Here is a 12771-nt window from a genome sequence, read left to right on the forward strand (position 1 = left end):
CTCCCCTGGCTGACTGTGTGCCTCTTTGGCATAGCACAGTGCCAGCCACACAGCAGGTGCTGAATAGATATTTGGGGAATGAGTGAACGAATGAGTAGCGGTGGTGGGCGTGATGCTGGTGGTGATGCTGGGGGCCCAGTTTTGTGCCAGTGTGTTCTTGTGATGGGCTAACAGAAGAGAGGGTGGGCACCTCATGCTTCTGGAAGTCTCATTCCGTCTCTGGAGGCAGAGGGGCTCCTGTTGTGGACACGAGGGGCTGGCCTCCCCAGGGCAAACTGACTCCTGGCTCTTGTTCTGTCTGCAGACTATTTAAATAACCTTTGCCCGGACTCGGCTGAGTACGATAACACGCAGGGTAAGTCCGGTGTGAACCCAGAGGAAGGGGATACATTCCTGTTTTGGTCCCTCTCCCCAACTCTGGACTCTACACCAGATCCCAGGCACACAACACAGCACCCTCCCCCCAGCTGGGTGTGCAGGGGACGTGAGGCCTCCGGGGCTGCCAAGTGACTCCCCTTCACCTCAACCATGGGGACTCCCTGGGATGGGCTGACGTCCAGTCAGAGGAGGAGAAGGAGGTGATCAGAATTCAGTGATAGGAGGTAGTGCCAGGTCTAAAAATCTCACCCAGACTCCCTGTTTCCTCCCAGTTCTGTGTGGCTGTCCCTGCATACGACCTGCCGGGGCAGTCCCTATTTTAACATATTCTAGTTACAGCCGAGGAAACTGAGGCATGGGGTGGTCACGTGACTGTCAAGGTCACTTAGGCGGTAGTGGCCAAGCTGGGATTGGGCCAGTGACCTGACCCGGCCATGGGAAGAATTGGTGCCACCCATACACAAGGCCCTGCAGGGGTCCTGCGTGGGGAGAGGCGAGGAGGTGGCAGCTAGCCCGGCCCGCCCCAGGAGGCCCAGCCCTCGGCTCTGCTTCTTTCTGTAGGTTCGCTGACCCTCATCTCCAAGGTCACAGACCGCGCCAATGACAGCATGGAGCAAGGGGTAAGTCCAGCCCTGGGCAGCTTCCGTTGGCTGCAGGTTCCAGGAGCCCCTCCACCCTGCACAGGTCTGCCTTGTGATACCCCACTTCTTGGTGAGGGGCACAGGCAACCATTTATCTCATGGGATCTTGGAACGAGCCATGGGTTCTGGCGCTGACATGTGCTGTGTGACCTCAGGTACTGTGTGTCCCTCTCTGGGTCTCCAGTTCACCTTTTATTTGAATAGTGAGGGAGGCTGCAGACTTGCACAGACCTGATAAGTAGTGCCCAGACTGTAGTTTGAGAACATTTGCGTTAGCACCTGGAGTGGTCTGTAAACTACAGATTCCTAGGCACGCCTTAGCTCTTCCCAGTTGGAACTTCTGGGATAGGGTCCAGAGATAGGCATTTTTAACAAACACCCCAAATAAATGGCCCACAAAAGTTTGAGAGCCGTTCATCCACGAGAACATGTGAGCTCTAAAGCATGCCTGGTTCTGACAGTGTATAACTCTGCATTCGGGAGATACTGATCAGATGCTTACTGCGTTTCTGTCCAAGATGGCCAGTTTTATCCCACCTCCCAACTCTGTTCCAGTGGTTGCCACAGTTACTTGTGTCCACATATTTTCTGCTCCTCTAAGCAGTAAATATGCTAGAGCTGTGTGTTAAGAACGATTCTGAGGCCGAGTCCTAGACCATTGGGAAAGAGTTCAGTGATCGGTTAGTGATGTCTTCCACAGGCAGAGGTGGGAGTGATGGTGGTGTGTATGCCGAGCTGTTGCTCAGCTTTGCTGTGGCAGGTATGTAGAGCATCCATATAGTCAGTCATCAGCAGATAGAAATAGGGGAAAGGAAATAACGTCTCTTGGACCCCTGCTGCATGTCACGTCTTGTATTGGGGTCTGGAGATGCAGAGCTAAGACGTGAATCCCAGCCCTTGAGAAAATCACAGCTTAGTGGAGCAGTAAATACGTGGACATGAAGAACCATGATAAACATCGTGAGGGAGAGAGAGAAAGTGCTACAAGGTTCAGGGAAGGTATTCATCTCTCCAGCAGGGAGATCACTGAGAAGCAATGATACAGGAGGAGCCCACACAGGGAGGAATGTGCGTGTGCCATGAAGGCAGAGGGAGCAAGGGTGGTCCAGGAAGAGGGCCTGGCCTGGGCACAGGCGTGGAGATGGGAAAGTGCCGGACATGTCAGAGTTCAGAGGGTCACCCAGCGTGGCTGGAAGATGGGAACAGCGTAGGTGCGGTCGGAAAAGAGTCTGAGGGGAGAAGTCAAGGTGGCTGGTGGAGACGTGTACAAGTGTGGAGGCTGAAGACAGCTGGGTGCGAAATCCAGGGGGTCAGACACGCTGTTGTCATCAGCACCGCCCCCCCCCGCCCCGGTGTCCGTGGGCTCCCTGCTCTTTGGCATTTTGTACATACAGTGAGATTTCCCTCACTGTAGCCAGAAAACAGAGGTGCTTTGGAGTCGGCGCCCTGTCGTGACGTAGCAGCAGATGGGCTGGGCTGCCTACACTTCCCTTTAGGAGGGATATGCCTCTGCTTCCAAAAGGGAAAATCTAGGTCAGGAAGGGCTGTGTCTTCCCTCCTGTGGTGAGCTCCTGCACATGGCCCCTGCCTGGAGGAGCAACTGGAGGAGCCCACGGCCAAATGCCCTCCTGGCTTTCTCCAAGGGCCAGGCTTGATGCTACGCCAAGATGCAGGCTGGCTGTTGTCTCTCCAGCTGCCTGTGGACACTGCACCAGGCCTGCTCTGGACTAGTGGCCTCCACCTCACGCCTGCTGGGACCGGGCTAGGACTCTGCCTGAGCCATGGACGGGCAGGTCCAGATAACCCAACCCCGACGCAGAGCTCGGTGGCTGTGAGTGTTCCTGAAAGATGGACTGGGGCTCTGCCTCTCCCTCCCCCCTGGTCCCCCTCCAGCTCAGGCCTCATCACCTCCCAGCTCTGCCGTTCCATTCTCCATCTGGCAGCCAGAGTGATCCTATTAAAATATGTTTGATGGTGCCAGAACCCCTTTTTGCAAAGTCTTCCATGAATCTAGGTGGCCTTCAGTAGAATCTGGAAAGTACTTATTGGTTGTGAGGACCAGCAAAGGCTATTTGGAGGAGGGCAGTCCCATGTAATTAATTTCTTTTTCATTCTTGATCTTTTGTTAGCACTTTTATGAATTCATCAGTTTTCCATTAGAGTTAGTTTGGGGTTTATGCTCACATCAAACCATTACCACAGTTCCTCACACAGGTCATAGCTGGAGGTACGGTTTCCAGGAAAAGCCAGATCCCACCACCCCGCCAATCCAAAATGGGACCCACATACCATCCAACACACAGTGTGAAACACCACCATCCCCACCTCTCCCCAGCCCCTGGCTACCACCGTTCTGCTTTCTGAATAGAGCTTTTTCGGGAACAGTTTTAAATGTATAGAAAACATTGAGAAGATTATACAGAAAGTTCGCACGCACGCCACAGTTTCCCCTGTTACGAACATCTTATATTAGCGTGGTATGTTGGTTACAGTAAAGAACCAATATTGATGTAGTATTATTAACTAAAGACCATAGTCCATTCAGATTTGCTTAATTTTTGCCTAATGTTTTCTCCAGGTTGTCATCCAGGATATCGCATCACTTTTATTTTTTTTTGTTTGTTTGTTTCGTTTTTTTTTTCACACACACACACACACACACACACTGTATTTTATTTTTACAAGAGATAAATAAACTGACACCAAGTATTGTAAATGGGTGACCACAACAAAAGCAACAATGATTGCAATTACCGAACATGAAACCCACTCACACTGTGTCATAATAGTGACGTTCAGTCCAGGAATCCTCCACTGTAACAGCTCCTTTACTTTGCAGTGAAAATTGATTGGTATATTTTTTGCCTCTGAGTCCTTGCGGGATTTTTTTTTAATTCAAACAGAAAGTCACAAAAATTATAATCATCCTCATCAGTTCACTCAGTCCCATGTAATTAATTTCTTTTTCATTCTTGATCTTTTGTTAGCCCTTTTATGAATTCATCAGTTTTCCATTAGAGTTCTGAAAATGCTTATTCATTCAGTTCAGCAGTACGGTCAGTTACCAGAAACCTGTACTTGTCAGAGTCTTTTCCATGAATTCCTTGAAGATGAAACCCTTTTATAGGAACATTTTTGCAAAAGCATCAGAGTATACCCAGAACTGTCTGTAAATGACAAAAGACTTAAAAATGACCACGGTTAAAGATTTGATGAAAGTTCGTAATAATGCAATTGACAAGGAAATTTAGTTGTTTCTGAGATATACACTTTAAAGTAATAACTAGAATTATGACTTAAACATTATACCAGAACATATAAGATTTTTAGATATTTATCACATCACTTTTAGATGTCATGTTTCCTTAGGCTCCTTTGACTGTGACAGTTTCTCAGGCTTCCTCTGTTTTTGATAACTTTGACAGTTTTGAAGAATACCGATCAGTTATAGTGTAGGATGCCCTCTGTTGGGATTTGTCTGATGTTTTTCTCACGATTGGACTTGGTTTGTAGTTTAGGCGGAAGATCACAGAAAGTACTATTCTCATCATAGCATATGAAGGGTACATACTGGCAACCTGTTGTATGACTGTTGATGTTGACCGTGATCACCTGGCCAAGGTTGTGTTTGTCGGATCTCTCCGTGTAAAGTTCCACCCCCACCTGCCCTGTCCGTATTCTTCGGAGGAAAGTCACTTATGCACAGCCCACATTTAAGGAGTGAGGAATAATGCTCCCTCTCCTTGAGAGCAGAGTATCTACCTAAATTATTTGGAATTCTTCTGCAAGGGAGATTTGTCTCTTCTCTCTCATTTATTAGTGTATTCACTAATTCTAAATAAATTATTTATATCAGTAAGAATTCACGTATATTTATTTTATGTTTGAGTTCTAATCCCATCTACTTTATTTTATTTCTCAAATTGTTCCATCTTTGGCCATTGAGAACCTGGCCAGTTGGTTCCTGTGCCTCTTTCACATACCCCCGTTGGTGTGGGATTGGGTGGGGATTTTTATTTTGTTTATTTATTTTTTGAGCACCTCCTTACTTTCTGGCACTACAGGATGCTCCAGGTTCATGTTGTATATTTCCTGCTCCAGTCCTAGAATCAGCTCTTTCTCCAAGGAGGCTTGGTTCCTTTAATTGGTTAATGGTATTAGAAACCAAGATCTGGGCACCAGGTTTGCTCACTGCTATTGGGGTATCATTTCTTCTAGATTCTCTTAGCTATAGAGCAAAGTAATAAATGTGTATATACCAACCTGTGTATATACTCGTATCTATAGCTATTTCTATATATAACCACCTGTATTAAGCTAGATATGAGTTCTTACTGATGTCTTCAACTCTGATTCTTACCAAATGGATCATTCCAGCCTCCTTCCCTGGCTTATCTGTAAATTTCCACTCCAACAGGGAGAAACCTGGCTCCTGCCATCCAACATCCATTTATTTAATTGATCAGTTTACCTTCCTTCTTGAAAAATATTTTTCCTGGGTATAGAAATATGGGTTGACCAATATTTTCTTTCAGTACTTTAAAGATGCCATGCCACTGTCTTATGGCCTACCTAGTTTCTGATAAGAAATCTGCTGCAATGTTTATATTTATCCTCTTTATGTAGTGTCCCTTTTTTACTAGCTGCCTTCAAGATCTTCCCTTTACATTTGACTTTCAGAAGTTTGACTATGATATCTAAGTATGTGTGTTTTGGAGGGGTGTGGCATTTATCCTGTTGTGATTCTTAAATTTCCTGGACCTGTGGTTTGTTGTTCATTAATTTTGGAAAATTCTCTTGGATGCCCTGTTCTTCCTCCCCACCTCCACACTCTATTTTCTCTTTGTGTTTCAGTTTGGTGAATCTCAACTTGCCTATCTCCAAGTTCATTCATTCTTTCCTCAGCTGTGTTCAGTTTGCTGTTAATCCTGTCAAAGGAATTCTTCATTTCTGATACCACATTTCTTATTTTTCACATTTCCGTCTGTTCATGCATGCTGTCTACCTTTTCCACTAGCTCCTTTAACATATGAATCATAGTCATTCTAATGTCCCTGTTTGATGGCTCCAACATCTGTGTCACCTCACATTCTGGTTTTCTTGAATGCTTTATCTCTTGAAAATGAGTTGGGGTTTGTTCTTGTTTTTTTGTGTTTCCCATAATGTTTAATCAAATACCAGACGTTATGTGTAGAAGAACTGTAGAGACTGGGGGAAATAGTGTCTACCTCCAGAAGTGGACATGCTTCTTTTGTACTCACGCCATTCATGTCGAGGGTGGGAGTTGCATCAATCCAGTCAGTAGTTGAGCTGGGTTTAGGTTTTGTTGTCACCATCCTCGCCTTCAGAGCCCCACAGACTTCACGCTCCTCCAGGAGGGGGCTGCCGTTACCTGATGCTGTGTGTTGCGCCTGAGGTGCTGGAGAGTTTTTCTCATGTTCCTACTCATCTTTGGAGATCTCTTTGTTCTTGCCCCTTCCCCTTCTCAGGGGTAGACCACTGTTTCCTGTTACTCAGTGCTAGGCTCATAGGTCACAGCTCTCCTGGACAAGCCTCAGTCTTGAGTAGGGCCTGTGAGCCAGGCTCTCTCAGCATTCCTGCCCCTCCTCTGCATGGTGGCAAAACTCAGCTGTGTGTCTGTGGCGGGTCTTTGACAGGTTTCTGCTTTGTGTTGGTGTACAATCCTGGGCCTGAGAGGTTACCCACCTCTTCTTGGAACAGGTGTCTTTTGCTTCTGCCCTTTCCCCAGAAGCAGTAGGCGGCTCTTTGCCTGGGCTCTGGGAGTGGGAGGGTTGCCCCACCTCCCCCAGTGGCTGAAGGGTTTTGTACCAGAGAGGGGCCTGTGGAAGTGGGCAGGGTTTTATTCCAGCCCCCAGTGGTAGCCTGCTTGCCTTCACCACCAAGAGGGGGTTCTCTCTGGCCCCAATCTTCCTAGTAAGTACCTGGCAGAAACTCCTGGAAAAGAGCTTGCAAGTGACTGCAGATGCCCCTTGTGTCTGGGGCTCCCTCTTATTCTGAGCTGTTCCACCAGCCCACACCTGACCTTTAAGAATCTATCAACATTTTAGCTGCTTTCTTCTCACCTTTTTTATGCCGACCACCTCCTCCCCATGTGTTGCCAAAGGCAGAATAGCTCATTCCTCTTGTGTTTGCATGGTGGGGCTGTGGTCCGTCTTTGGGACTCAGTTCACCCAGTGGCCTTGGGACCCCGCCTCTCGCATAGGCATAAGAAGAGCTATGCTTTTGCAGACGATATGGCTTTTTCTCCCTGTTAGGTTGGGGACATGGTTTCCTTGCAGCTCCTACATGATAAGCAGAAGTGGAACAACTTATATATATTTCTAATGGGTAGGATTTTATGCCCTAAACTGGGGACAGTGTCAAGGCCTGAAATTCAAGACAGTTTCTCTACACACAATTTTCACCTTGTTCATTGGCTTTAGAAACAACCCTGCAAAAGTTTAAGGGGCATGTGCCCCATGGGTTAGGTGCTTGTCATTTCTAATTTTACGGGATGCTGTGCATAGGCCTGGGGGCATGTCACCTTACATATTGTGGATTCCCAGTGAGGGACCGACAGGGAGCTCCCGGCACACTTGTTTTTCTTGAGGGAGTACAGAGCATTTCCTCCACAGGTGCTACGGTTTTTTGGTTATTCTCTCTCAGGCCCTGCCCAGCCCCCGCCCCACCAAAGGGCGCAAGCCCACAGAGCCAGTCCGGCCTTGGGCATCTGGCACCTCTGGGTATTGAGGTCTGGATGCTCCAGGCGTTACGGGGGACACAGGCTAGAGTAGGAGCAGAGGCCGGGAGACAAACAGGTATCGGATGGCACAGCGAGGCCACGTGACCATCTCCATGGCGTGCAGAAAGACGGCAGTGTCAGACCCCAGGCCCAGAGAGACTAGCCTGCTTGTAGGCAGTCCACACAGGTGGCATCCTGCAGACCCAGTCTCAACTCCTGGTCCTGCCACCGACAGGAGGTCAGATTGGGATCAAGTCCCTTCTGGGCTGCATTTCCTCCTTTGAAGTGGAAACAATGCCACTCCTTACAGAGGAGATGAGGCGTCCTGACCATCTCCCCCTCGCCCTGCTCCTGCCCGCAGGAAAACCTACAGAAGCTGGTCCACATTGAGCACAGCGTTCGGGGCCAAGGGGATCTCCTCCAGCCAGGAAGGGTGAGTGCCACCACCGCTGCCAAGGGCAAGGGCAAGGGCAGCCAGGCAGGCAGGCGAGGCCTTGATAAGCCCCATTGTTCAGCTGGGCTGGCCCCGGGCAGGCCTGGCTGGAGGTGCCTTTCACCCAGGAGGGTGGGGGGGAGGGCAAGGGCTCTGCTGGGCTCCCCAGGCCCCCCAGCCGCCTCCCCTGGGGTTTTCCGCTTTCAGGGCCTTTAAAGAAACAGTGCCATTTGGGTTCCGTGTCCCTCTGAGAAAAAGAGACACCAGTATTCTTAGTTTAGTCCAGTTGCTTGGAAATCAGGGAGACCATCTCTCAGGAACCCCAACAAAGCATTTTAAAAGTAACATTTTTGGGGATTCCCCTGGTGGCGCAGTGGTTAAGAATCCGCCTGCCAATGCAGGGGACACGGGTTCAAACGCGGGTCTGGGAAGATGCCACGTGCCACGGAGCAACTAAGCCTGTGCGCCACAACTACTGAGCCTGCGTGCTGCAACTACTGAAGCCCGTGCACCTAGAGCCCATGCTCTGCAACAACAGAAGCCACTGCAGTGAGAAGCCCGTGCACCACAACAAAGAGTAGCCCCCGCTCGCCGCAACTAGAGAAAGTCAGTGCACAGCAATGAAGACCCAGTGCAGATAAAAATAAATAAATAAATTTAGAAATAACATTTTTTAAGAGACAAATTTACCCACTTTTAAGCTTCCAAATGGAAAACGTAAAACTCAGCTCAAGGGTTTCCCTGGTGGCGCAGTGATTGAGAGTCCGCCTGCCGATGCAGGGGAGGCGGGTTCGTGCCCCGGTCCGGGAAGATCCCACATGCCGCGGAGCGGCTGGGCCCGTGAGCCATGGCCGCTGAGCCTGCGCGTCCGGAGCCTGTGCTCCGCAGCGGGAGAGGCCACAACAGTGAGAGGCCCGCGTACCGCAAAAAAAAAAAAAAAAAAAAAAAAAACCTCAGCTAAAGAATAGTCAAAAATGTGTTTATTACCTATTCCAGTCCATGAAGGACAAGGAACAAAGGAATGAGAGATTGCACTTAGGTGTAAAATCACACCTAATGTTTTGGCCCGAGTCATCAGTTCAGTGAATATTTATTAAACATCTATTTGTATCCTCCAGAATTGAGGGGGCTGTAGCAACTGTTCACAGGTCTTCAGCCATTTTATCAAACTTTCAAAGGCTCTGTTCCAACTGGACCCCTTGTGGTAGCGAACCAGCAAGCGAGTCATTGTCTGGACCACTCTGTGGCCAGAACGGTGTCTGGGGTTGGTGTAATTCAAGGTGGATGCTCCCGAAAGGCCAGGTGCCTGTCCCCAGAGCTGCTCCACCAAACGCGGAGCATGTCTCCTAAGCTGGGAATTCTCCCACGAGTTGCTCTCTGGTACTCTGGGAGGCACCGTAATTTGTTTCCCACTAAAGGGCCTCCCCTCACCCTTCTCCAGGACATAGGGGGGTGTCAGCCTGACCACGGAGGTCTGCTTCTCTCCCCACAGGAGTTTCTGAAAGAAGGGACACTGATGAAAGTAACAGGGAAAAACAGACGCCCCCGACACCTGTTTCTGGTAAGTACCTGGCCCCCATCCAGGCCCCAGGACTGTCAAGTTCTGTAAAGTGTTCTGGGGCAGTACTCAAGGACAGCTGCAAGCAAAGGGGAGACTAGACCAGAGCCTACTCCTTAGGGTGTGGATCATTCTGAATAGCCGAGCTTTCCAGAAAGCTGAGGGCTTTACAACCCATCCCTAATGTATTACTTGAACGATTTTGAGGGGAATGTTGCCAAAATTTAATTACCCAGGTGCCCATCCTAAAACCAAGAAGTTCTTAAACTGGGAATAGCTGTTCAACTGCCTTATCTAACAAGCGAGAAAACTGAGATCCAGAAAGGAGGGTTGACTTGGCCGGATCTACTCGCAGGTCGGTGGCAGAGGTCCAGAAGGGAACCAGGGTTCTGACCCAAGCCCAGCCCTTTCTCCACTGTGCACAGGATGGGATATACGTAACGTTTTTGATGATTTACCGCCACAGTCTGGAACACCAGGGAATGTCCAGGCCTGGGGTATAGTAACATCAACCTCAGTGGCTACTGAGCTACAAGCAGCTCTTTGCCCCAGTCCTGAGACCCGGCCCACGCCCCCCCGCCCCGCAAGTAGTTTTGCCTTTTAAGTTCTTCTCTCTGCTGGATGTAATTTTTCTCTCTGCTCCTTCGCCGTTAGCTGTCATCTCGTTACTGTCAGTTGTGGCTGCCCTAACAGCCTCCTTACACTTTGTCACAGTCGTGTGCAGAGTAAAAGGAGAGAGGCTCTGAGTCAGTGTGTAGGAACAGGCTGGCAAAGAAAGGGCATTGGAGGAGTGGGAACAGCATGGGCAAACGTAGAGGCGGGAGGAGCGTGGTGTGTCTGGAGGACCTCTGTGAGTCTCGTGGAGTCATTGGCTGCAGATGGGGTCTTCCACTCATGAGCTGGGTCTACATCAGGCCTCAGATAGACCCTCTGCCACTTGGGGACTGAATTCCAGAGAGGGCTCACGGTCCGGAGCAGGGGAATCCTGAGCCTGACCGGAGCGGCACGTCTGCGGCTGCCCATCAGGGTTTTGGGAGCCTCTGTGGCACGTGTCCCGAGGCCCCAGCCCAACCTCAGTGGGTCACTCCACTCCTCATGGAGCACAAGGGGCGCCGAGCTTAGAGGCTCTTCTCCCTCTGTTCCCTACTCGCAGCCACCTGTCACCTCCCATGAGAACCCCTCCCTCTGGCTGGCCGGTGCTGCAGTGTAAGGCAGGCAGCGTGGTCCTGGACCACTCATAGAGCCCTGGGTGCTCATGGCGTTGCCATGGCAGCAGGGGCTCCAGGGGCAGCCGCAGGAAGGCTGGAACTGCTGTGGTAGTGACACAGGAGGGTTCCCCAGGGTGGGCGGGGTGTGGCCACCACCAACACACTACCCTGCACACACTTGGAGGCACCCTCATTTACTCGTGACCCTGGCTCTGCCACTGATGAGCTTTGTGATCCTGGGAGGTTGTCTAGCCAGTGTGTGCCTCGGTTTCTCCCTCTGTGAAATGGGGATGATAGTAACAGCACCCGCCTGAGGGAATTGCTGGGGGATGAATTGAGATCATTCCGGGGGCTTAGCCCAGCACCTGGCCTGCCCAGGAGTGCATGTGGAATGGCCAGTAGTTCTTGTCAGTGTTAGAAGAACAGAGCCAGAAGGGGCTTTGAAGGTTCCTGTGACCCAGGGGTTGGCCTGCTGCCTGTTTTGTTCAGAAAGCTCTGTTGGAACGCAGCCTCACGCATTCTTTTATGATTGTCGGCGGCTGCTTTTAGGCTGTAGCAGCTGAGTTGAGCAGTTGCGACAGAGACCATCTGGCCCACAAAAACTGAAATATTTACTATCTGGCCTTTTACGAAAAAATTGCCAACCCTGGTCTATTCCAACTCTGTTTAGACAGTGAGGCCCAGAGAGGAAGGGTTTGCCTGAGGTCACACAGCAGCTCAGTGCCCAGGCCGGGTCTCCCGCACCACCCTGGCCAGAAGCGCCAGGAGAGCTGGTGGCAGGAAAACTTACCCTTTCTGTCCCCTCAGCAGACTGTCTGCAGGGAGAGGAGTGTAAATCCTGAGTTCTTGCTCCATTTCAGACCCTGAGATGCCTTGTCCTGTTCTATCCTCAGGACACCCCTAGTCTGCCTTGGCTCCCACGCATAGGGGCTCACTGGGGGCCACTCTCAATGTTTGTAGTGATGTGGGGGTGGGGATATCCTCCGCTTGGCAGGTGAGGAGGCTGAGGCTCAGAGAGGGCAACGGCTTGTCCAAATTCACAGAGCTGCTGCAGAGCAGGGTCAGGACTGATGGCCCACAGCCCCACCCAGAGCGTGACATCGGCTCTTCAAGCTGTAAACTTTTAGCCAAACAGAAGCGCTCTCTCTGGAGGAGAAGTGACTTTCCTTATGTTTCTTCATCTCTGCCCTTCTTCGGGGCAGGAAGCTTCAGTTGTTCATTCAACAGATATTAATTGAGCACCTACTACGTTGCTGGAGGTACGGCGGTGAATAGAACACACCAGCTCCCTGTCCCCAAGGAGCTTCCCCCTTCCCTCCCTTCCTTCCTTCACTTTGCTTGGTAGAGGCTTAATTAATTAATTTTAAATATTTATTTTTTTGGCTGTGTTGGGTCTTAGTTGCGACACGTGGGATCTTTGTTGCGGCATGCGTGATCTTCCATTGTGGCGTGCGGGCTTCTCTCTAGTTGTGCGGGCTTCTCTCTAGTTGAGGCGCGTGGGCTCAGTAGTTGTGGCGCACGGGCTTAGTTGCCCCACGGCATGTGGGATCTTAGTTCCCCGAACAGCGGTTGAACCTGTGTCCCCTGCGTTGGAAGGTGGATTCTTTACCACTGGACCACCAGGGAAGTCCCTGAGGCTTAATTTATATAGAGTTAAATGCATCCGTTTTAAGTGTACATGTTAGTATGTGTTGACAATTGTATATCATCGTGTGACCACCACCTGGGTCAAAGTACAGAACATATCCAGCCCCCAGAAAGTTGCCCTGTGCCCCTTGTCAGGCACCTTCCCCCACCCCCACCCCCACCCC

The 12771-nt window shown here is 50.2% G+C and overlaps 1 protein-coding gene across 2 annotated transcripts in view; it reads left to right on the forward strand.

Annotated features, from left to right (window-relative positions):
* The window catches only part of FGD5 (FYVE, RhoGEF and PH domain containing 5), a 116053-nt gene that overhangs the window by 86478 nt on the left and 16804 nt on the right, over positions 1 to 12771 (forward strand). For both annotated transcript variants that reach the window (XM_024756480.1, XM_024756481.1), the window contains exons 9-12: positions 305 to 355; positions 940 to 998; positions 8123 to 8194; positions 9687 to 9755. In XM_024756480.1, coding sequence (XP_024612248.1) covers positions 305 to 355; positions 940 to 998; positions 8123 to 8194; positions 9687 to 9755 — 251 coding nt within the window. The remainder of the gene's footprint in view (positions 1 to 304; positions 356 to 939; positions 999 to 8122; positions 8195 to 9686; positions 9756 to 12771) is intronic.

Source organism: Neophocaena asiaeorientalis, unplaced genomic scaffold, assembly GCF_003031525.2.
Source record: "Neophocaena asiaeorientalis asiaeorientalis breed wild unplaced genomic scaffold, Neophocaena_asiaeorientalis_V1.1 scaffold392, whole genome shotgun sequence".
Classification (NCBI taxonomy): domain Eukaryota; kingdom Metazoa; phylum Chordata; class Mammalia; order Artiodactyla; family Phocoenidae; genus Neophocaena; species Neophocaena asiaeorientalis.